Source organism: Salmo salar, chromosome ssa10 (assembly GCF_905237065.1).
Source record: "Salmo salar chromosome ssa10, Ssal_v3.1, whole genome shotgun sequence".
Classification (NCBI taxonomy): Eukaryota; Metazoa; Chordata; class Actinopteri; order Salmoniformes; family Salmonidae; genus Salmo; species Salmo salar.
Window position 1 is genome coordinate 55,199,135 of NC_059451.1, and position 24,120 is coordinate 55,223,254.

At 53.2% G+C, this 24,120-nt stretch overlaps 1 protein-coding gene across 21 annotated transcripts in view; it reads left to right on the forward strand.

The window, feature by feature from the left end:
- kif1aa (kinesin family member 1Aa) overlaps positions 1 to 24,120 on the forward strand; it is a 160,810-nt gene that overhangs the window by 128,437 nt on the left and 8,253 nt on the right. For 20 of the 21 annotated variants that reach the window (XM_014123746.2, XM_014123748.2, XM_014123751.2 and 17 more), the window contains 5 exons: positions 2,256 to 2,327; positions 2,819 to 2,943; positions 4,964 to 5,116; positions 5,400 to 5,592; positions 8,388 to 8,506. In XM_014123746.2, the coding sequence (XP_013979221.1) occupies positions 2,256 to 2,327; positions 2,819 to 2,943; positions 4,964 to 5,116; positions 5,400 to 5,592; positions 8,388 to 8,506 (662 nt within the window). Of the gene's footprint in view, positions 1 to 2,255; positions 2,328 to 2,818; positions 2,944 to 4,963; positions 5,117 to 5,399; positions 5,593 to 8,387; positions 8,511 to 24,120 lie in introns of those variants that run through there. The other variant, XM_045687958.1, reaches the window with a different exon arrangement.

A 24,120-nucleotide genomic window follows, 5' to 3' on the forward strand; every position in this document is an offset into this window, starting at 1 on the left:
AGCACTTGTTGGCTGCTTTTCCTTCACTCTGCGGTCCAACTTATCCCAAACCATCTCAATTGGGTTGAGGTCGGGTGATTGTGGAGGCCAGGTCATCTGATGCAGCACTCCATCTCTCTCCTTCTTGGTCAAATAGCCCTTACACAGCCTGACGGTCTTTTGGATCATATACAGTACCAGTCAAAAGTTGCCAGGAGTGTGCAAAGCTGTCATCAAGGCAAAGGGTGGCTAAAAATACAGAAAAACCCTTGAATGAGTAGGTGTGTCCAAAATGTTGACTGGTACTGTATATATACAGTACAGGCTACAGAGTAAAAAGTGACACTGACTCAGCCTGTGATGAAGATGAAGCATGGGTGATGTGTTTGTGTCAATATCTGAAGAAAAGTTACTTTGAAAAACAGTGTTGTGGGGGAATAAAATGGTTAGCTTCTACAGACAGATTAGGCTTCTCTTTTCAGCAGTAGACTTTCCAAATAGCAGACCTACGATTTTCTTTTTGAAATTTGTAAAAGGCAAACTGACAGCCGCAACCAACCATAGAAATGTAATCCATAGATGGCTGTTCCCATAAGAGTCAGGACTGGCTGTTCCCATTCAAGTCAGGACTGGCTGATCCCATAAGAGTCAGGACTGGCTGTTCCCATAAGAGTCAGGACTGGCTGTTCCCATAAGAGTCAGGACTGGCTGTTCCCATAAGAGTCAGGACTGGCTGTTCCCATAAGAGTCAGGACTGGCTGTTCCCATTCAAGTCAGGACTGGCTGTTCCCATTCAAGTCAGGACTGGCTGTTCCCATAAGAGTCAGGACTGGCTGTTCCCATAAGAGTCAGGACTGGCTGTTCCCATAAGAGTCAGGACTGGCTGTTCCCATTCAAGTCAGGATTGGCTGTTCCCATTCAAGTCAGGACTGGCTGTTCCCATAAGTGTCAGGACTGGCTGTTCCCATATGAGTCAGGACTGACTGTTCCCATAAGTGTCAGGACTGGCTGTTCCCATAAGAGTCAGGACTGGCTGTTCCCATAAGAGTCAGGACTGGCTGTTCCCATAAGAGTCAGGACTGGCTGTTCCCATAAGAGTCAGGACTGGCTGTTCCCATAAGAGTCAGGACTGGCTGTTCCCATATGAGTCAGGACTGGCTGTTCCCATAAGTGTCAGGACTGGCTGTTCCCATAAGAGTCAGGACTGGCTGTTCCCATAAGAGTCAGGACTGGCTGTTCCCATAAGAATCAGGACTGGCTGTTCCCATAAGAGTCAGGACTGGCTGTTCCCATAAGAGTCAGGACTGGCTCTTCCCATAAGAGTCAGGACTGGCTGTTCCAATAAGTGTCAGGACTGGCTGTTCCAATAAGTGTCAGGACTGGCTGTTCCCATAAGTGTCAGGACTGGCTGTTCCCATAAGTGTCAGGGCTGGCTGTTCCCATAAGAGTCAGGGCTGGCTGTTCCCATAAGAGTCAGGACTGGCTGTTCCCATAAGAGTCAGGACTGGCTGTTCCCATAAGAGTCAGGACTGGCTGTTCCCATAAGAGTCAGGACTGGCTGTTCCCATAAGAGTCAGGACTGGCTGTTCCCATAAGAGTCAGGACTGGCTGTTCCCATAAGAGTCAGGACTGGCTGTTCCCATACGTGTCAGGACTGGCTGTTCCCATACGTGTCAGGACTGGCTGTTCCCATACGTGTCAGGACTGGCTGTTCCCATACGTGTCAGGACTGGCTGTTCCCATAAGTGTCAGGACTGGCTGTTCCCATAAGTGTCAGGACTGGCAGCCATTGGTAGTGTACCCATGAGTTTAACAGTCAAAGTACCAGGGTTAGAGGTTCCACATTCCTTCTATGGATTATATCTATGGCCACAATGGAACAAGCTGTTCTATATTTGGTGTGTGTGCTGCTCAGATTGTGTCCTTCCGAACTGTAAAACCTACTTAGACGCTATTTATCCTTTGTAGCTAAATTATGCCTTCTTGTGTGGTATTTTGAATTATTTTATTTATGTCTGTTCAGACAGGACAAATTACATTTTGGGGGTAAATTATCATTTTTTTATATCTACATTTTGGGCAAGATTATTTTAATTCATCAGCCGCAGCACCCCTCAGCACCCTTACTTCCTGTGGCTATGCTTGAGTGTCCCTTTGAAATGTGGTATGTGGCCCACTTAGCCTTCTCCTTAGGTAACCGTTTCTGAGTTTTTTGTTTTTTTGTAAAGCCCATTGCTCTGAGACTTAAAGCTTTATTTGTCTCTACCACTCACCAGTGTCTACGGCTACTCGCCCACTCCTTCAACAGAGAGTACAGCCACGTGTGTGTCAGTGCCAGTGAAAGCAAGGTAGACTTCCTTCCTGTTTCACTTTACTATGATGGGTTTTCATGTCTGTATATGGTTTGAAGTTACTTAGATGTGAGGAAACTATGAGTGGGGATATGACGTGTTCGTTTTTCCTAGTGAACTTTTTCCAGGCAGTGTTTTGACATGCTGTGTGTGTATGTGTGTGTGTGTGTGTATGTGTGTGTGTGTGTGTGTGTGCATTTTGACATGCGCTTGTTTGTGTGTGTACATGTACGTGTGTGTGTGTGTGAGTTTGTGTGTGTGTATGTATGTTTGTGTGAATGTGTTTGTGTGTTTGTGTGTTTGTGTGCATTTTGACATGCGCTTGTTTGTGTGTGTGTGCATTTTGACATGCGCTTGTGTGTGTGTGTGTGTGTGTGTGTGTGTGTGTGTGTGTGTGTGTGTGTGTGTGTGTGTGTGTGTGTGTGTGTGTGTGTGTGTGTGTGTGTATGTTTGTGTGAATGTGTGTGTGTATGTGTGTGTCTTTCCAGCTGTCTGAAATGTCAGTGACTCTGTTGAGGGAGTCGACCTCTGCCACGGCCCTCAACACCCTCACCCCCTCCTCGACGTGCCCTTCATTGGTGGAGGGATGCTACCCCAAGACTGAAACACTCAGGTCCGTAATAACACACTTCTGCCCACCGTTACACACGACACTAACAGACTCAGGGCTGACGCGGTAAGACTCATTTCTTGTGGATAGTTTCACGTCACATAGAATGGTTTTGGGATGCGAAAGACTAACGAGGAACTTTGTTCCCGGTGTGCAGATTTTCCAATCACTGATCATTTGATCAGATCCTGATTTTTACAGGTGGGGAGGGAACATTCGGCTCATGTTTTAGCTGAGAGTTTCTGTTTAGTGGGGGTGGAGATTTGGAGAGTCTGGTTAGTATCTCCAACATCTTCCCAGAACATAATCCAGCATCTGATACAATTATTAGATTTGAGTTCTGGGTTTCTGAGATTATGGCAAGACTGAATTCGGATCAGATCTAAGATACTCCTGGCCTGCCATCACACATAACACCTACAGACACCTACCAGAGGAGGCTGGTGAGGGGAGGACAGCTCATAATAATGGATGGAATGGAGTAACTGGGCTAGTATCAATCACATGGCAGACCTGGTGTTTGATGCCGTTCCAATTATTCCGCTCCAGCCATTTATTATGAGCCCGTCCTCCCCATTTAATCCGACCGTCACTGACACCTACTGGTACCTGTTATGAGCCCGTCCTCCCCATTTAATCCGACCATCACTGACACCTACTGGTACCTGCTATGAGCCCGTCCTCCCCATTTAATCCGACCACCACTGGTACCTGCTATGAGCCCGTCCTCCCCATTTAATCCGACCATCACTGACACCTACTGGTACCTGCTATGAGCCCGTCCTCCCCATTTAATCCGACCACCACTGGTACCTGCTATGAGCCCGTCCTCCCGATTTAATCCGACCACCACTGGTACCTGCTATGAGCCCGTCCTCCCCATTTAATCCGACCACCACTGGTACCTGCTATGAGCCCGTCCTCCCCATTTAATCCGACCATCACTGACACCTACTGGTACCTGCTATGAGCCCGTCCTCCCCATTTAATCCGACCATCAGTGACACCTACTGGTACCTGTTATGAGCCCGTCCTCCCCATTTAATCCGACCACCACTGGTACCTACTGGTACCTGTTATGAGCCCGTCCTCCCCATTTAACCCGACCATCACGGACACCTTCTGGTACCTGTTATGAGCCCGTCCTCCCCATTTAATCCGACCACCACTGGTACCTGCTATGAGCCCGTCCTCCCCATTTAATACGACCACCACTGGTACCTACTGGTACCTGTTATGAGCCCATCCTCCCCATTTAATCCGACCATCACTGGTCCCTACTGGTACCTGCTATGAGCCCGTCCTCCCCATTTAATCCGACCACCACTGGTACCTGCTATGAGCCCGTCCTCCCCATTTAATCCGACCACCCCTGGTACCTGCTATGAGCCCGTCCTCCCCATTTAATCCGACCACCACTGGTACCTGCTATGAGCCCATCCTCCCCATTTAATCCGACCACCACTGGTACCTACTGGTACCTGTTATGAGCCCATCCTCCCCATTTAATCCGACCATCACTGACACCTACTGGTACCTGTTATGAGCCCGTCCTCCCCATTTAATCCGACCATCACTGACACCTACTGGTACCTGTTATGAGCCCGTCCTCCCCATTTAATCCGACCATCACTGACACCTACTTGTACCTGTTATGAGCCCGTCCTCCCCATTTAATCCGACCATCACTGACACCTACTGGTACCTGTTATGAGCCCGTCCTCCCCATTTAATCCGACCATCACTGACACCTACTTGTACCTGTTATGAGCCCGTCCTCCCCATTTAATCCGACCATCACTGAAACCTACTGGTACCTGTTATGAGCCCGTCCTCCCCATTTAATCTGACCATCACTGACACCTACTGGTACCTGTTATGAGCCCGTCCTCCCCATTTAATCCGACCATCAATGACACCTACTGGTACCTGTTATGAGCCCGTCCTCCCCATTTAATCCGACCATCACTGACACCTACTGGTACCACATGGAAAACTTTTCTTCCTCCGTCTCTCCAACCAGAGCCACCAAGCTTCGCTCCCGATGTGCCAGCCCCAACCCTGACTGCTCACAGCGGGATGGAGAGGTCAAGAAGTCCCCTGGTGGGGTCGCCGCCCCGGAGGTTAAACCCAGGGTGCGCCGCTTTGTACCAGACATTCAAGAGATCCGGGTCAGGTGAGGGGGCCGCAGAGATTTATTGATTGATTGGTTGATTGATTGATTTATGGCTTAGTAGACTTGGTGGAATTTACCTCATCAAAGTGCTTTTCACACTACTGAGCCAAAATGTGTCAAGCTCTACTGAGCTGGCCTTGTTACCTATCCACCATAGGTGCTGCTCACATCTTGAAAACGACAATGTGTAAAATAAATATCAGAGCCAGGAAAGGTAGTTCGGGGTCGGCATGGTAGTGTGAAAAGTGAACAAGTGTAGTAACAATCTTGATCTTTCCACCAGCCCCATTGTGTCAAAGAAGGGTTACCTGCATTTCCTGGAGCCTAATACCAACGGCTGGGTGAAGCGTTATGTGGTGGTGAGACGTCCGTACGTCTATATCTACAATACAGAGAGAGACAGCGTGGAGAGAGCCATCCTCAACCTCTCCTCTGCCCATGTCAAGTACAGCGAGGACCAGCAGGCCATGCTCAAGGTTGGTACCCTTTTACATGTCGATACACCTTTACCTGGCACCTTAACCCGGCACCTTTACAAACCTTTACCTGACACCTTTACAAACCTTTACCTGACACCTTTACACACCTTTACCTGACACCTTTACACACCATAACCTGACACCTTTTACAACACAATGTTTGAGGAGCGCCCTCCATCAACTGCTGTTTTCAGATCTCACCATACGTTTTTGATGTGATTCAAGGATGGACTCTTAACTGGCCAATCCAGAACAGTCCAGCATCTCTTCTTGAACCATTCCTCTGTGTTACCTTACGTGTGTTTGGAGTTGTTTTCCTGCTGGAAGACCCAATGAAGACTTCGTTTTTGGGCACTGGTTAAAACATTGGACTCCAAAACACCTGATATTCTGCAGATTTTGTGACGACTTGCGCATTTCGAAAGGCCCTCAGTTCCAGAGGCAGCAAAGCCATGTTTGAGTGTAGGTAGGGTGTTCTTTTCATTGAATGCTTCATTTGGTTGTCTGTAAACACAGCACTGATCTGTATTGCCAAATCTCTCTAATTCTGTTTCATTAGTCCACAAAACATTTTCCCAAGGATTTAGGCTCTGGTACTGGGGACCTTGAACATGTGCAAGACATCATGAAATCAGTAGATTATTAAGGTGATTAAGGATTTTTGGAAACCAATGTTCAACCCAGTGTCCAGAAACTGTGTGTTTGTTGAAGTTTGTGGATTTTCCAGCAGGACAACAAACCTAAACACACATAAAAGCAGCACTCTGGAATGGTAAAAGAAGAAAGGCTGGACTGTTCTGGATTGGCCAATGAAGAGTTCAGATATGAATCACATCCGTAATCTAGAGCTGAAAACAGCAGTTGGTTGAGAGCACCCCTTAAACATTAAATAATTGGTGCAATTTGCTGCTGAAAAGTGAGGCAAATTGCCAGTAGAAAGGTGCAGGAAGCTCATTGATGGTACAAGAAACGCTTACCTGCAGTTATCTTGGCCAAAGGCTGTGCAACCAAGTACTAGCTCCAGTCATTCAATGGTAAAATTAAATTTACAAAAATAAAATTGGTTCTGTAATGTTGAATATACAATAACAATCTGTGGAGTACAATTTTATTTTATTTTACAATTTCAACTTATTTTAAAAGAAACAAGGGTGCCAATATATTTGGCCACAACTAAACTCAGCAAAAAAAGAAACATCCCTTTTTCAGGACCCTGTCTTTCAAAGATAATTCGTAGAAATACAAATAACTTCACAGATCTTCATTGTAAAGGGTTTAAACACTGTTTCTCATGCTTGTTCAATGAACCATTAATGAACATGCACCTGTGGAACGGTCGTTAAGACACTAACAGCTTAGAGACGGTAGGCAATTAAGGTCACAGTTATGAAAACTTAGGACACTAAAGAGGCCTTTCTACTGACTCTGAAAAACACCAAAAGAAAGATGCGCAGGGTCCCTGCTCATCTGCGTGAACGTGCCTTAGGCATGCTGCAAGGAGGCTTGAGGACTGCAGATGTGGCCAAGGCAATAAATTGCAATGTCCGTACTGTGAGATGCCTAAGACAGCGCTACAGGGAGACAGGACGGACAGCTGATCGTCCTCGCAGTAGAAGACCATGTGTAACAACACCTGCACAGGATCGGTACATCCGAACATCACACCTGCAGGACAGGTACAGGAAGGCAACAACAACTGCCCGAGTTACACCAGGATCGCACAATCCCTCCATCAGTGCTCAGACTGACCGCAATAGGCTGAGAGAGGCTGGACTGAGGGCTTGTAGGCCTGTTGTAAGGCAGGTCCTCACCAGACATCACCGGCAACAACGTCGCCTCTGGGCACAAACCCACCGTCGCTGGACCAGGCAGGACTTGCAAAAAGTGCTCTTCGGTTTTGTCTCACCAGGGGTGATGGTCGGATTCACATTTATCGTTGAAGGAATGAGCGTTATACCGAGGCCTGTATTCTGGAGCGGGAACGATTTGGAGGTGGAGGGTCCGTCATGGTCTGGGGCGGTGTGTCACAGTCTCATCGGACTGAGCTTGTTGTCACTGCAGGCAATCTCAACGCTGTGCGTTACAGGGAAGACATCCTTCTCCCTCATGTGGTACCCTTCCTGCAGGCTCATCCTGACATGACCCTCCAGCATGACAATGCCACCAGCCATACTGCTCGTTCTGTGCGTGATTTCCAGCAAGACAGGAATGTCAGTGTTCTGCCGTGGCCAGCGAAGAGCCCGGATCTCAATCCCATTGAGCACGTCTGGGACCTGTTGGATCGGAGGGTGAGGGCTAGGGCCATTCCCCCCCAGAAATGTCAGAGAACTTGCAGGTGCCTTGGTGGAAGAGTGGGGTAACATCTCACAGCAAGAACTGGCACATCTGGTGCAGTCCATGAGGAGGAGATGCACTGCAGTACTTAATGCAGCTGGTGGCCACACCAGATACTGACTGTTACTTTTGATTTTGACCCACCCTTTGTTCAGGGACACATTATTCCATTTCTGGGAGTCACATGTCTGTGGAACTTGTTCAGTTTATGTCGCAGTTGTTGAATATTATGTTCATACAAATATTTACACATGTTAAGTTTGCTGAAAATAAACGCAGTTGACAGTGAGAGGACATTTCTTTTTTTGCTTGAGTTTATATGTACTGCATTTGAAAAGACTCACAGAGGATGTCAAGGTTTTCGTCGTCTCTCTTCCTACCTACCCTCAAAAGTAAGCTTGCTCTGGGGCAGCTAGCTGGTTTTAACATTACTGTACCTCTCCGTGTTTCCCCAACAGTCCCCAAACACGTTTGCTGTGTGTACAGAGCACCGTGGTATACTGCTCCAAGCCAGCAATGACAAGGAGATGCACGACTGGCTCTATGCTTTTAACCCTCTCCTGGCTGGATCCATCAGGTAACATGGATGAAACACTAAAGTTTTTAGTTTTTCCCCTTAATAATAAAAAATAATGAATTGAATTTGTATAGCACCTTTCTACCAACTAAGGTACTCAAAGTGCTTTACATAGTATTAGGCAAACACCTTCACTCTTACTAACATTGGTTTTGCTTATAGCGACTATTTTGAAGAACATTTTAATTACAATGATAGTGATCGTATGTGTTTAAAAAAAAAATACTTTAGTTACACTGGGAAAGAGTGTCTGCTGAATAACTAAAATGTAAATGTAAACTTTATATCCCACTTGAATTATAACTTTAAAGGAGTTTTCTTTCAAATACTTGTTTCAATGTATTACATGTGGGCTTTCGCTAAAGACTGCCTAGTCTCGGAAGTACCAATCAAAAACATCTGTTAGAGACAGACAGGTAGAGTGACGAATGAGGTGAGACCCTCACTTCCATAAAAGGAGCCACTCTCCCGCCCTCTGGTTATTCTCGCTTCTCTTCCTCATAAAAGAGTGTCACTACTCTAGCTCTCCTCATATCGACTAGATACCTGTTACCTGCTCACCTGTTACCTGCTCACCTGTTACCTGCTCACCTGTTACCTGCTCACCTGTTGCCTGCTTACCTGCTCACAAGCGAACTGTGAAGGATATTTCTGACGAGCGTAGGTTTTCAGACCCTGTTAAGAGGTTCAGTACTAACGGAAGATTTTTTTTCGAGTAGAAATTCCCTTTTCTACTTCTCAGTCTCCGTTGGTAACTAGCATTGCTGCTAGCTATTGAGACTCGGTTAGCCCACGCTGCAAGGCTAAGTTGGTTAGCTTGCTGAAAGGCAAGCTAACCTCACTAGCATACCCTACCCGCAAGATGGTAGCTTTGCAAGCTCCCTTTTTTTAAGTCTAGTTAACATACGTTCACCCATTTTGTTAGCTAAACCAACCCTCTCTGCCTACACAGCAACATCTGTGCCTTTTCCTGAAGGCAAACTGTCATTCGGTTTCCTTGAGCTAGCAATCACGCGGAAGAAGTGTGAAATGCGCAGAAAGGAAAGAGAAGCCTTTAATTTCTGCCTGCCCCGCAGACCCGGGCCCCATGGCAGCCCATTGGTTCCTGCATCTCGCCCAAGTATCACAGTTGGGAGGGGGCAACAAGTTGGCCTTTGGGGACTGAGGTCCCCGGTCGACGCAGCAGTCTTCCAAAACTCAGGCTAGGCCCCTGAACCAGACCAAACCTGAGGGAAGCAGTCTTACACTGCAGTCGCAGCAAGGATCTGCCCTTCTATCCCTCCTATGGGGTGATGATAAGAGTTGGCCAACTTGGTGGCTGAGGAGGGTAGTGTGAAAGGCTTATGGCCCTCTCTTCTGGTTTAACGGTTGCTACTCCTTCTCCTCTCCAAGTTTTCGCAGCAGTGGAAAGGCACATGAGAAAAGGGACAAGACATACTTTTTGTTCCTGTCGGAAAGACTCACTCCCTCAGGCTCTCCTCCCTCAGGCTCTCCTCCCTCAGGCTCTCCCTCCGGCTCCTTCTTAGGTTTTCAGCCAGGTCCAGAAGTCAGCAAGTCCTCCCTCTGGTCTCACTGACATACACAGAGCAGGGTGGTAATCTGTCTTTTGTCTGTGGCCCTGTTTCCCCTGTGCTTTTTTAGCCTCTGACTGCTGTGGTGTGAGCTATCACAGTCAAGCTAGTTAAAGTATAAGCCACTCCAGTTTCCCACCAGAGGGCGCTGCAACTCTGAACCCTAACCACTCCGCTCCCTCATTCTACGGGAGGAATGGTTTCCAGGTTTCAGCCCTTTTTAGGATTCCAAGGGGCATTTTCTTCCTACACTTGGCAAAGACAACTTGGCTCTGTTATGGAGATCAGCGAGTATAGTTATCCCTGACTTTACTTTCTGGATCTCAGGGAAAAGGGGAGTGGGCGGCACCCTCACAGCTGTCAGAGACTCAGACAGCTATCTCACAGGTGTCCGAGACCCAGACAGCTATCTCCCAGCTGTCAGAGACCCAGACAGCTATCTCCCAGCTGTCAGAGACCCAGACAGCTATCTCCCAGGCATCAGAGACCCAGACAGCTATCTCCCAGGCATCAGAGACCCAGGCAGCTATCTCCCAGCTGTCAGAGACCCAGACAGCTATCTCCCAGCTGTCAGAGACCCAGACAGCTATCTCCCATCTGTCAGAGACCCAGACAGCTATCTCCCAGCTGTCAGAGACCCAGACAGCTATCTCCCAGCTGTCAGAGACCCAGACAGCTATCTCCCAGCTGTCAGAGACCCAGACAGCTATCTCCCAGCTGTCAGAGACCCAGACAGCTATCTCCCAGCTGTCCGAGACCCAGACAGCTATCTCCCAGCTGTCCGAGACCCAGACAGCTATCTCCCAGCTGTCCGAGACCCAGACAGGTATCTCCCAGGTGTCCGAGACCCAGACAGCTATCTCCCAGCTGTCCGAGACCCAGACAGCTATCTCACAGGCGTCCGAGACCCAGACAGCTATCTCACAGGCGTCCGAGACCAACACAGCTATCTCACAGCTGTCAGAGACCCAGACAGCTATCTCCCAACTGTCAGAGAGCCAGACAGCTATCTTACAGACGTCAGAGACCCAGACAGCTATCTCACAGGCGTCAGAGACCCAGACAGCGATCTCCCAGCTGTCAGAGACCCAGACAGCGATCTCCCAGCTGTCCGAGACCCAGACAGCGATCTCCCAGCTGTCCGAGACCCAGACAGCTATCTCCCAGCTGTCCGAGACCCAGACAGCTATCTCCCAGCTGTCCGAGACCCAGACAGCTATCTCCCAGCTGTCCGAGACCCAGACAGCTATCTCCCAGCTGTCAGAGACCCAGACAGCTATCTCACAGGTGTCAGAGACCCAGACAGCTATCTCCCAGCTGTCAGAGACCCAGACAGCTATCTCCCAGCTGTCAGAGACCCAGACAGCTATCTCCCAGCTGTCCGAGACCAAGACAGCTATCTCCCAGCTGTCCGAGACCCAGACAGCTATCTCCCAGCTGTCAGAGACCCAGACAGCTATCTCCCAGCTGTCCGAGACCCAGACAGCTATCTCCCAGCTGTCCGAGACCCAGACAGCTATCTCACAGGCGTCCGAGTCCCAGACAGGTATCTCACAGGCGTCCGAGACCAAGACAGCTATCTCACAGGCTGTCCGAGACCCAGACAGCTATCTCCCAGCTGTCAGAGACCCAGACAGCTATCTCCCAGCTGTCCGAGACCCAGACAGCTATCTCACAGGCGTCAGAGACCCAGACAGCTATCTCCCAGCTGTCCGAGACCCAGACAGCTATCTCCCAGCTGTCAGAGACCCAGACAGCGATCTCCCAGCTGTCCGAGACCCAGACAGCTATCTCCCAGATGTCCGAGACCCAGACAGCTATCTCCCAGCTGTCCGAGACCCAGACAGCTATCTCCCAGCTGTCAGAGAGCCAGACAGCTATCTCCCAGCTGTCAGAGACCCAGACAGCTATCTCACAGGTGTCAGAGACCCAGACAGCTATCTCACAGGTGTCAGAGACCCAGACAGCGATCTCACAGGCGTCAGAGACCCAGACAGCTATCTCCCAGCTGTCCGAGACCCAGACAGCTATCTCCCAGCTGTCAGAGACCCAGACAGCTATCTCCCATCTGTCAGAGACCCAGAAAGCTATCTCCCAGCTGTCAGAGACCCAGACAGCTATCTCCCAGCTGTCAGAGACCCAGACAGCTATCTCCCAGCTGTCAGAGACCCAGACAGCTATCTCCCAGCTGTCCGAGACCAAGACAGCTATCTCACAGCTGTCAGAGACCCAGGCAGCTATCTCACAGCTGTCCGAGACCCAGACAGCTATCTCCCAGCTGTCCTAGACCCAGACAGCTATCTCACAGGCGTCAGAGACCCAGACAGCTATCTCCCAGCTGTCCGAGACCCAGACAGCTATCTCCCAGCTGTCAGAGACCCAGACAGCTATCTCCCAGGTGTCAGAGACCCAGACAGCTATCTCACAGGCATCAGAGACCCAGACAGCTATCTCACAGGCGTCAGAGACCCAGACAGCAATCTCCCAGCTGTCAGAGACCCAGACAGCTATCTCCCAGCTGTCCGAGACCCAGACAGCTATCTCACAGGCGTCCGAGACCAACACAGCTATCTCACAGGCTGTCCGAGACCCAGACAGCTATCTCCCAGGCATCAGAGACCCAGACAGCTATCTCCCAGGCATCAGAGACACAGGCAGCTATCTCCCAGCTGTCAGAGACCCAGACAGCTATCTCCCAGCTGTCAGAAACCCAGGCAGCTATCTCCCAGCTGTCAGAGACCCAGACAGCTATCTCCCAGCTGTCAGAGACCCAGACAGCTATCTCCCAGCTGTCCGAGACCCAGACAGCTATCTCCCAGCTGTCCGTGACCCAGACAGCTATCTCCCAGCTGTCAGAAACCCAGGCAGCTATCTCCCAGCTGTCAGAGACCCAGACAGCTATCTCCCAGCTGTCAGAGACCCAGACAGCTATCTCCCAGCTGTCAGAGACCCAGACAGCTATCTCCCAGCTGTCCGAGACCCAGACAGCTATCTCCCAGCTGTCCGAGACAGCTATCTCCCAGCTGTCCAAGACCCAGACAGCTATCTCCCAGCTGTCAGAGACCCAGACAGCTATCTCCCAGCTGTCCGAGACCCAGACAGCTATCTCCCAGCTGTCCGTGACCCAGACAGCTATCTCCCAGCTGTCCGAGACCCAGACAGCTATCTCCCAGCTGTCCGAGACCCAGACAGCTATCTCCCAGCTGTCCGAGACCCAGACATCTATCTCCCAGCTGTCCGAGACCAAGACAGCTATCTCCCAGCTGTCCGAGACCCAGACAGCTATCTCCCAGCTGTCCGAGACCCAGACAGCTATCTCCCAGCTGTCAGAGACCCAGACATCTATCTCCCAGCTGTCCGAGACCAAGACAGCTATCTCCCAGCTGTCCGAGACCCAGACAGCTATCTCCCAGCTGTCCGAGACCCAGACAGCTATCTCCCAGCTGTCAGAGACCCAGACAGCTATCTCCCAGCTGTCAGAGACCCAGACAGCTATCTCCCAGCTGTCCGAGACCCAGACAGCTATCTCCCAGCTGTCCGTGACCCAGACAGCTATCTCCCAGCTGTCCGAGACCCAGACAGCTATCTCCCAGCTGTCCGAGACCCAGACAGCTATCTCCCAGCTGTCCGAGACCCAGACATCTATCTCCCAGCTGTCAGAGACCCAGACAGCTATCTCACAGGTGTCAGAGACCCAGACAGCTATCTCCCAGCTGTCAGAGACCCAGACAGCTATCTCCCAGCTGTCAGAGACCCAGACAGCTATCTCCCAGCTGTCCGAGACCAAGACAGCTATCTCCCAGCTGTCCGAGACCCAGACAGCTATCTCCCAGCTGTCCGAGACCCAGACAGCTATCTCCCAGCTGTCCGAGACCCAGACAGCTATCTCACAGGCGTCCGAGACCCAGACAGCTATCTCACAGGCGTCCGAGACCAACACAGCTATCTCACAGCTGTCAGAGACCCAGACAGCTATCTCCCAGCTGTCAGAGACCCAGACAGCTATCTCCCAGGCATCAGAGACCCAGACAGCTATCTCCCAGGCATCAGAGACCAAGGCAGCTATCTCCCAGCTGTCAGAGACCCAGACAGCTATCTCCCAGCTGTCAGAAACCCAGGCAGCTATCTCCCAGCTGTCAGATACCCAGACAGCTATCTCCCAGCTGTCAGAGACCCAGACAGCTATCTCCCAGCTGTCAGAGAACCAGACAGCTATCTCCCAGCTGTCAGAGACCCAGACAGCTATCTCCCAGCTGTCAGAGACCCAGACAGCTATCTCCCAGCTGTCAGAGACCCAGACAGCTATCTCCCAGCTGTCAGAGACCCAGACAGCTATCTCCCAGCTGTCCGAGACCCAGACAGCTATCTCCCAGCTGTCAGAGACCCAGACAGCTATCTCCCAGCTGTCCGAGACCCAGACAGCTATCTCCCAGCTGTCAGAGAGCCAGACAGCTATCTTACAGGCGTCAGAGACCAAGACAGCTATCTCACAGGCGTCAGAGACCCAGACAGCGATCTCCCAGCTGTCCGAGACCCAGACAGCTATCTCACAGCTGTCCGAGACCCAGACAGCTATCTCACAGCTGTCCGAGACCCAGACAGCTATCTCCCAGCTGTCCGAGACCCAGACAGCTATCTCCCAGCTGTCAGAGACCCAGACAGCTATCTCCCAGCTGTCAGAGACCCAGACAGCTATCTCCCAGCTGTCAGAGACCCAGACAGCTATCTCCCAGCTGTCAGAGACCCAGACAGCTATCTCCCAGCTGTCCGAGACCAAGACAGCTATCTCCCAGCTGTCCGAGACCCAGACAGCTATCTCCCAGCTGTCCGAGACCCAGACAGCTATCTCCCAGCTGTCAGAGACCCAGACAGCTATCTCCCAGCTGTCCGAGACCCAGACAGCTATCTCCCAGCTGTCCGAGACCCAGACAGCTATCTCACAGCTGTCAGAGACCCAGGCAGCTATCTCACAGCTGTCCGAGACCCAGACAGCTATCTCCCAGCTGTCCGAGACCCAGACAGCTATATCCCAGCTGTCTTAGACCCAGACAGCTATCTCCCAGCTGTCCGAGACCCAGACAGCTATCTCCCAGCTGTCCGAGACCCAGACAGCTATCTCCCAGCTGTCAGAGACCCAGACAGCTATCTCCCAGCTGTCCGAGACCCAGACAGCTATCTCCCAGCTGTCCGAGACCCAGACAGCTATCTCCCAGCTGTCCGAGACCCAGACAGCTATCTCACAGGCGTCCGAGACCCAGACAGCTATCTCACAGGCGTCCGAGACCAACACAGCTATCTCACAGGCTGTCCGAGACCCAGACAGCTATCTCCCATGCATCAGAGACCCAGACAGCTATCTCCCAGGCATCAGAGACCCAGACAGCTATCTCCCAGCTGTCAGAGACCCAGACAGCTATCTCCCAGCTGTCCGAGACCAAGACAGCTATCTCCCAGCTGTCCGAGACCCAGACAGCTATCTCCCAGCTGTCTGAGACCCAGACAGCTATCTCCCAGCTGTCAGAGACCCAGACAGCTATCTCCCAGCTGTCCGAGACCCAGACAGCTATCTCCCAGCTGTCCGAGACCCAGACAGCTATCTCACAGCTGTCAGAGACCCAGGCAGCTATCTCCCAGCTGTCAGAGACCCAGACAGCTATCTCCCAGCTGTCAGAGACCCAGACAGCTATCTCCCAGCTGTCCGAGACCAAGACAGCTATCTCCCAGCTGTCCGAGACCGAGACAGCTATCTCCCAGCTGTCAGAGACCCAGACAGCTATCTCCCAGCTGTCAGAGACCCAGACAGCTATCTCCCAGCTGTCCGAGACCCAGACAGCTATCTCCCAGCTGTCAGAGACCCAGACAGCTATCTCCCAGCTGTCCGAGACCCAGACAGCTATCTCCCAGCTGTCAGAGAGCCAGACAGCTATCTTACAGGCGTCAGAGACCAAGACAGCTATCTCACAGGCGTCAGAGACCCAGACAGCGATCTCCCAGCTGTCCGAGACCCAGACAGCTATCTCACAGCTGTCCGAGACCCAGACAGCTATCTCACAGCTGTCCGAGACCCAGACAGCTATCTCCCAGCTGTCCGAGACCCAGACAGCTATCTCACAGGCGTCAGAGACCCAGACAGCTATCTCCCAGCTGTCCGAGACCCAGACAGCTATCTCCCAGCTGTCAGAGACCCAGACAGCTATCTCCCAGCTGTCAGAGACCCAGACAGCTATCTCCCAGCTGTCAGAGACCCAGACAGCTATCTCCCCAGCTGTCAGAGACCCAGACAGCTATCTCCCAGCTGTCCGAGACCAAGACAGCTATCTCCCAGCTGTCCGAGACCCAGACAGCTATCTCCCAGCTGTCCGAGACCCAGACAGCTATCTCCCAGCTGTCAGAGACCCAGACAGCTATCTCCCAGCTGTCCGAGACCCAGACAGCTATCTCCCAGCTGTCCGAGACCCAGACAGCTATCTCACAGCTGTCAGAGACCCAGGCAGCTATCTCACAGCTGTCCGAGACCCAGACAGCTATCTCCCAGCTGTCCGAGACCCAGACAGCTATATCCCAGCTGTCTGAGACCCAGACAGCTATCTCCCAGCTGTCCGAGACCCAGACAGCTATCTCCCAGCTGTCCGAGACCCAGACAGCTATCTCCCAGCTGTCAGAGACCCAGACAGCTATCTCCCAGCTGTCCGAGACCCAGACAGCTATCTCCCAGCTGTCCGAGACCCAGACAGCTATCTCCCAGCTGTCCGAGACCCAGACAGCTATCTCACAGGCGTCCGAGACCCAGACAGCTATCTCACAGGCGTCCGAGACCAACACAGCTATCTCACAGGCTATCCGAGACCCAGACAGCTATCTCCCATGCATCAGAGACCCAGACAGCTATCTCCCAGGCATCAGAGACCCAGACAGCTATCTCCCAGCTGTCAGAGACCCAGACAGCTATCTCCCAGCTGTCCGAGACCAAGACAGCTATCTCCCAGCTGTCCGAGACCCAGACAGCTATCTCCCAGCTGTCTGAGACCCAGACAGCTATCTCCCAGCTGTCAGAGACCCAGACAGCTATCTCCCAGCTGTCCGAGACCCAGACAGCTATCTCTCAGCTGTCCGAGACCCAGACAGCTATCTCACAGCTGTCAGAGACCCAGGCAGCTATCTCCCAGCTGTCAGAGACCCAGACAGCTATCTCCCAGCTGTCAGAGACCCAGACAGCTATCTCCCAGCTGTCCGAGACCAAGACAGCTATCTCCCAGCTGTCAGAGACCCAGACAGCTATCTCCCAGCTGTCCGAGACCAAGACAGCTATCTCCCAGCTGTCCGAGACCGAGACAGCTATCTCCCAGCTGTCAGAGACCCAGACAGCTATCTCCCAGCTGTCCGAGACCCAGACAGCTATCTCCCAGCTGTCCGAGACCCAGACAGCTATCTCACAGGCGTCCGAGACCCAGACAGGTATCTCACAGGCGTCCGAGACCAAGACAGCTATCTCACAGGCTGTCCGAGACCCAGACAGCTATCTCCCAGCTGTCCGAGACCCAGACAGCTATCTCACAGCTGTCCGAGACCCAGACAGCTATCTCACAGCTGTCCGAGACCCAGACAGCTATCTCCCAGCTGTCCGAGACCCAGACAGCTATCTCACAGGCGTCAGAGACCCAGACAGCTATCTCCCAGCTGTCCGAGACCGAGACAGCTATCTCCCAGCTGTCAGAGACCCAGACAGCTATCTCCCAGCTGTCCGAGACCCAGACAGCTATCTCCCAGCTGTCCGAGACCCAGACAGCTATCTCCCAGCTGTCAGAGAGCCAGACAGCTATCTTACAGGCGTCAGAGACCAAGACAGCTATCTCACAGGCGTCAGAGACCCAGACAGCGATCTCCCAGCTGTCAGAGACCCAGACAGCGATCTCCCAGCTGTCAGAGACCCAGACAGCGATCTCCCAGCTGTCCGAGACCCAGACAGCTATCTCCCAGCTGTCCGAGACCCAGACAGCTATCTCCCAGCTGTCTGAGACCCAGACAGCTATCTCCCAGCTGTCCGAGACCCAGACAGCTATCTCCCAGCTGTCAGAGACCCAGACAGCTATCTCACAGGTGTCAGAGACCCAGACAGCTATCTCACAGGTGTCAGAGACCCAGACAGCGATCTCACAGGCGTCAGAGACCCAGACAGCTATCTCCCAGCTGTCCGAGACCCAGACAGCTATCTCCCAGCTGTCCGAGACCCAAACAGCTGTCTCCCAGCTGTCCGAGACCCAGACAGCTATCTCCCAGCTGTCCGAGACCCAGACAGCTATCTCCCAGCTGTCCGAGACCCAGACAGCTATCTCCCAGCTGTCAGAGACCCAGACAGCTATCTCCCAGCTGTCCGAGACCCAGACAGCTATCTCACAGGCGTCAGAGACCCAGACAGCGATCTCCCAGCTGTCCGAGACCCAGACAGCTATCTCACAGCTGTCCGAGACCCAGACAGCTATCTCACAGGCGTCAGAGACCCAGACAGCGATCTCCCAGCTGTCCGAGACCCAGACAGCTATCTCACAGGCGTCAGAGACCCAGACAGCTATCTCCCAGCTGTCAGAGACCCAGACAGCTATCTCCCAGCTGTCAGAGACCCAGACAGCTATCTCCCAGCTGTCAGAGACCCAGACAGCTATCTCCCAGCTGTCCGAGACCAAGACAGCTATCTCCCAGCTGTCCGAGACCCAGACAGCTATCTCCCAGCTGTCCGAGACCCAGACAGCTATCTCCCAGCTGTCAGAGACCCAGACAGCTATCTCCCAGCTGTCCGAGACCCAGACAGCTATCTCCCAGCTGTCCGAGACCCAGACAGCTATCTCACAGCTGTCAGAGACCCAGGCAGCTATCTCACAGCTGTCCGAGACCCAGACAGCTATCTCCCAGCTGTCCGAGACCCAGACAGCTATATCCCAGCTGTCTTAGACCCAGACAGCTATCTCCCAGCTGTCCGAGACCCAGACAGCTATCTCCCAGCTGTCCGAGACCCAGACAGCTATCTCCCAGCTGTCAGAGACCCAGACAGCTATCTCCCAGCTGTCCGAGACCCAGACAGCTATCTCCCAGCTGTCCGAGACCCAGACAGCTATCTCCCAGCTGTCCGAGACCCAGACAGCTATCTCACAGGCGTCCGAGACCCAGACAGCTATCTCACAGGCGTCCGAGACCAACACAGCTATCTCACAGGCTGTCCGAGACCCAGACAGCTATCTCCCATGCATCAGAGACCCAGACAGCTATCTCCCAGGCATCAGAGACCCAGACAGCTATCTCCCAGCTGTAAGAGACCCAGACAGCTATCTCCCAGCTGTCCGAGACCAAGACAGCTATCTCCCAGCTGTCCGAGACCCAGACAGCTATCTCCCAGCTGTCTGAGACCCAGACAGCTATCTCCCAGCTGTCAGAGACCCAGACAGCTATCTCCCAGCTGTCCGAGACCCAGACAGCTATCTCTCAGCTGTCCGAGACCCAGACAGCTATCTCACAGCTGTCAGAGACCCAGGCAGCTATCTCCCAGCTGTCAGAGAACCAGACAGCTATCTCCCAACTGTCAGAGACCCAGACAGCTATCTCCCAGCTGTCCGAGACCAAGACAGCTATCTCCCAGCTGTCAGAGACCCAGACAGCTATCTCCCAGCTGTCCGAGACCAAGACAGCTATCTCCCAGCTGTCCGAGACCGAGACAGCTATCTCCCAGCTGTCAGAGACCCAGACAGCTATCTCCCAGCTGTCCGAGACCCAGACAGCTATCTCCCAGCTGTCCGAGACCCAGACAGCTATCTCACAGGCGTCCGAGACCCAGACAGGTATCTCACAGGCGTCCGAGACCAAGACAGCTATCTCACAGGCTGTCCGAGACCCAGACAGCTATCTCCCAGCTGTCCGAGACCCAGACAGCTATCTCACAGCTGTCCGAGACCCAGACAGCTATCTCACAGCTGTCCGAGACCCAGACAGCTATCTCCCAGCTGTCCGAGACCCAGACAGCTATCTCACAGGCGTCAGAGACCCAGACAGCTATCTCCCAGCTGTCCGAGACCGAGACAGCTATCTCCCAGCTGTCAGAGACCCAGACAGCTATCTCCCAGCTGTCCGAGACCCAGACAGCTATCTCCCAGCTGTCCGAGACCCAGACAGCTATCTCCCAGCTGTCAGAGAGCCAGACAGCTATCTTACAGGCGTCAGAGACCAAGACAGCTATCTCACAGGCGTCAGAGACCCAGACAGCGATCTCCCAGCTGTCAGAGACCCAGACAGCGATCTCCCAGCTGTCAGAGACCCAGACAGCGATCTCCCAGCTGTCCGAGACCCAGACAGCTATCTCCCAGCTGTCCGAGACCCAGACAGCTATCTCCCAGCTGTCTGAGACCCAGACAGCTATCTCCCAGCTGTCCGAGACCCAGACAGCTATCTCCCAGCTGTCAGAGACCCAGACAGCTATCTCACAGGTGTCAGAGACCCAGACAGCTATCTCACAGGTGTCAGAGACCCAGACAGCGATCTCACAGGCGTCAGAGACCCAGACAGCTATCTCCCAGCTGTCCGAGACCCAGACAGCTATCTCCCAGCTGTCCGAGACCCAAACAGCTGTCTCCCAGCTGTCCGAGACCCAGACAGCTATCTCCCAGCTGTCCGAGACCCAGACAGCTATCTCCCAGCTGTCCGAGACCCAGACAGCTATCTCCCAGCTGTCAGAGACCCAGACAGCTATCTCCCAGCTGTCCGAGACCCAGACAGCTATCTCACAGGCGTCCGAGACCCAGACAGCTATCTCACAGGTGTCCGAGACCAAGACAGCTATCTCACAGGCTGTACGAGACCCAGACAGCTATCTCCCAGCTGTCAGAGACCCAGACAGCTATCTTACAAGCGTCAGAGTCCCAGACAGCTATCTCCCAGCTGTCGGACACCCAGACAGCTATCTCCCAGCTGTCAGAGACCCAGACAGCTATCTCCCAGCTGTCAGAGACCCAGACAGCCATCTCCAACCTGTCAGAGACCCAAACAGCTATCTCCCAGGCGTCAGAGACCCAGACAGCTATCTCCCAGCTGTCAGAGACCAAGACAGCTATCTCCCAGCTGTCAGACACTCAGACAGCTATCTCCCAGCTGTCAGACACCCAGACAGCTATCTCCCAGCTGTCCGAGACCCAGACAGCCATCTCCCAGCTGTCCGAGACCCAGACAGCTATCTCCCAGCTGTCAGAGACCCAGACAGCTATCTCACAGGCGTCCGAGACCCAGACAGCTATCTCCCAGGCGTCCGAGACCCAGACAGCTATCTCCCAGGCGTCAGAGATCCAGACAGCTATCTCCCAGCTGTCCGAGACCCAGACAGCTATCTCCCTGCTGTCCGAGACCCAGACAGCTATCTAACAGGCGTCCGAGACCCAGACAGCTATCTCACAGGCGTCCGAGACCAACACAGCTATCTCATAGGCTGTCCGAGACCCAGACAGCTATCTCCCAGCTGTCCGAGACCCAGACAGCTATCTCATAGGCTGTCCGAGACCCAGACAGCTATCTCCCAGCTGTCCGAGACCCAGACAGCTATCTCCCAGCTGTCCGAGACCCAGACAGCTATCTCCCAGCTGTCCGAAACCCAGACAGCTATCTCCCAGCTGTCAGAGACCCAGACCGCTATCTCACAGGCGTCAGAGACCCAGACAGCTATCTCACAGGCGTCAGAGACCCAGACAGCGATCTCCCAGCTGTCAGAGACCCAGACAGCTATCTCCCAGCTGTCCGAGACCAAGACAGCTATCTCCCAGCTGTCCGAGACCGAGACAGCTATCTCCCAGCTGTCCGAGACCCAGACAGCTATCTCCCAGCTGTCAGAGAGCCAGACAGCTATCTTACAGGCGTCAGAGACCAAGACAGCTATCTCACAGGCGTCAGAGACCCAGACAGCGATCTCCCAGCTGTCCGAGACCCAGACAGCTATCTCACAGCTGTCCGAGACCCAGACAGCTATCTCACAGCTGTCCGAGACCCAGACAGCTATCTCCCAGCTGTCCGAGACCCAGACAGCTATCTCACAGGCGTCAGAGACCCAGACAGCTATCTCCCAGCTGTCCGAGACCCAGACAGCTATCTCCCAGCTGTCAGAGACCCAGACAGCTATCTCCCAGCTGTCAGAGACCCAGACAGCTATCTCCCAGCTGTCAGAGACCCAGACAGCTATCTCCCAGCTGTCAGAGACCCAGACAGCTATCTCCCAGCTGTCCGAGACCAAGACAGCTATCTCCCAGCTGTCCGAGACCCAGACAGCTATCTCCCAGCTGTCCGAGACCCAGACAGCTATCTCCCAGCTGTCAGAGACCCAGACAGCTATCTCCCAGCTGTCCGAGACCCAGACAGCTATCTCCCAGCTGTCCGAGACCCAGACAGCTATCTCACAGCTGTCAGAGACCCAGGCAGCTATCTCACAGCTGTCCGAGACCCAGACAGCTATCTCCCAGCTGTCCGAGACCCAGACAGCTATATCCCAGCTGTCTTAGACCCAGACAGCTATCTCCCAGCTGTCCGAGACCCAGACAGCTATCTCCCAGCTGTCCGAGACCCAGACAGCTATCTCCCAGCTGTCAGAGACCCAGACAGCTATCTCCCAGCTGTCCGAGACCCAGACAGCTATCTCCCAGCTGTCCGAGACCCAGACAGCTATCTCCCAGCTGTCCGAGACCCAGACAGCTATCTCACAGGCGTCCGAGACCCAGACAGCTATCTCACAGGCGTCCGAGACCAACACAGCTATCTCACAGGCTGTCCGAGACCCAGACAGCTATCTCCCATGCATCAGAGACCCAGACAGCTATCTCCCAGGCATCAGAGACCCAGACAGCTATCTCCCAGCTGTCAGAGACCCAGACAGCTATCTCCCAGCTGTCCGAGACCAAGACAGCTATCTCCCAGCTGTCCGAGACCCAGACAGCTATCTCCCAGCTGTCTGAGACCCAGACAGCTATCTCCCAGCTGTCAGAGACCCAGACAGCTATCTCCCAGCTGTCCGAGACCCAGACAGCTATCTCACAGCTGTCAGAGACCCAGGCAGCTATCTCCCAGCTGTCAGAGACCCAGACAGCTATCTCCCAGCTGTCAGAGACCCAGACACCTATCTCACAGGCGTCCGAGACCCAGACAGGTATCTCACAGGCGTCCGAGACCAAGACAGCTATCTCACAGGCTGTCCGAGACCCAGACAGCTATCTCCCAGCTGTCCGAGACCCAGACAGCTATCTCACAGCTGTCCGAGACCCAGACAGCTATCTCACAGCTGTCCGAGACCCAGACAGCTATCTCCCAGCTGTCCGAGACCCAGACAGCTATCTCACAGGCGTCAGAGACCCAGACAGCTATCTCCCAGCTGTCCGAGACCGAGACAGCTATCTCCCAGCTGTCAGAGACCCAGACAGCTATCTCCCAGCTGTCCGAGACCCAGACAGCTATCTCCCAGCTGTCAGAGACCCAGACAGCTATCTCACAGGTGTCAGAGACCCAGACAGCTATCTCACAGGTGTCAGAGACCCAGACAGCGATCTCACAGGCGTCAGAGACCCAGACAGCTATCTCCCAGCTGTCCGAGACCCAGACAGCGATCTCCCAGCTGTCCGAGACCCAAACAGCTGTCTCCCAGCTGTCCGAGACCCAGACAGCTATCTCCCAGCTGTCCGAGACCCAGACAGCTATCTCCCAGCTGTCCGAGACCCAGACAGCTATCTCCCAGCTGTCAGGAGACCCAGACAGCTATCTCACAGGTGTCAGAGACCCAGACAGCTATCTCACAGGTGTCAGAGACCCAGACAGCGATCTCACAGGCGTCAGAGACCCAGACAGCTATCTCCCAGCTGTCCGAGACCCAGACAGCTATCTCCCAGCTGTCCGAGACCCAAACAGCTGTCTCCCAGCTGTCCGAGACCCAGACAGCTATCTCCCAGCTGTCCGAGACCCAGACAGCTATCTCCCAGCTGTCCGAGACCCAGACAGCTATCTCCCAGCTGTCAGAGACCCAGACAGCTATCTCCC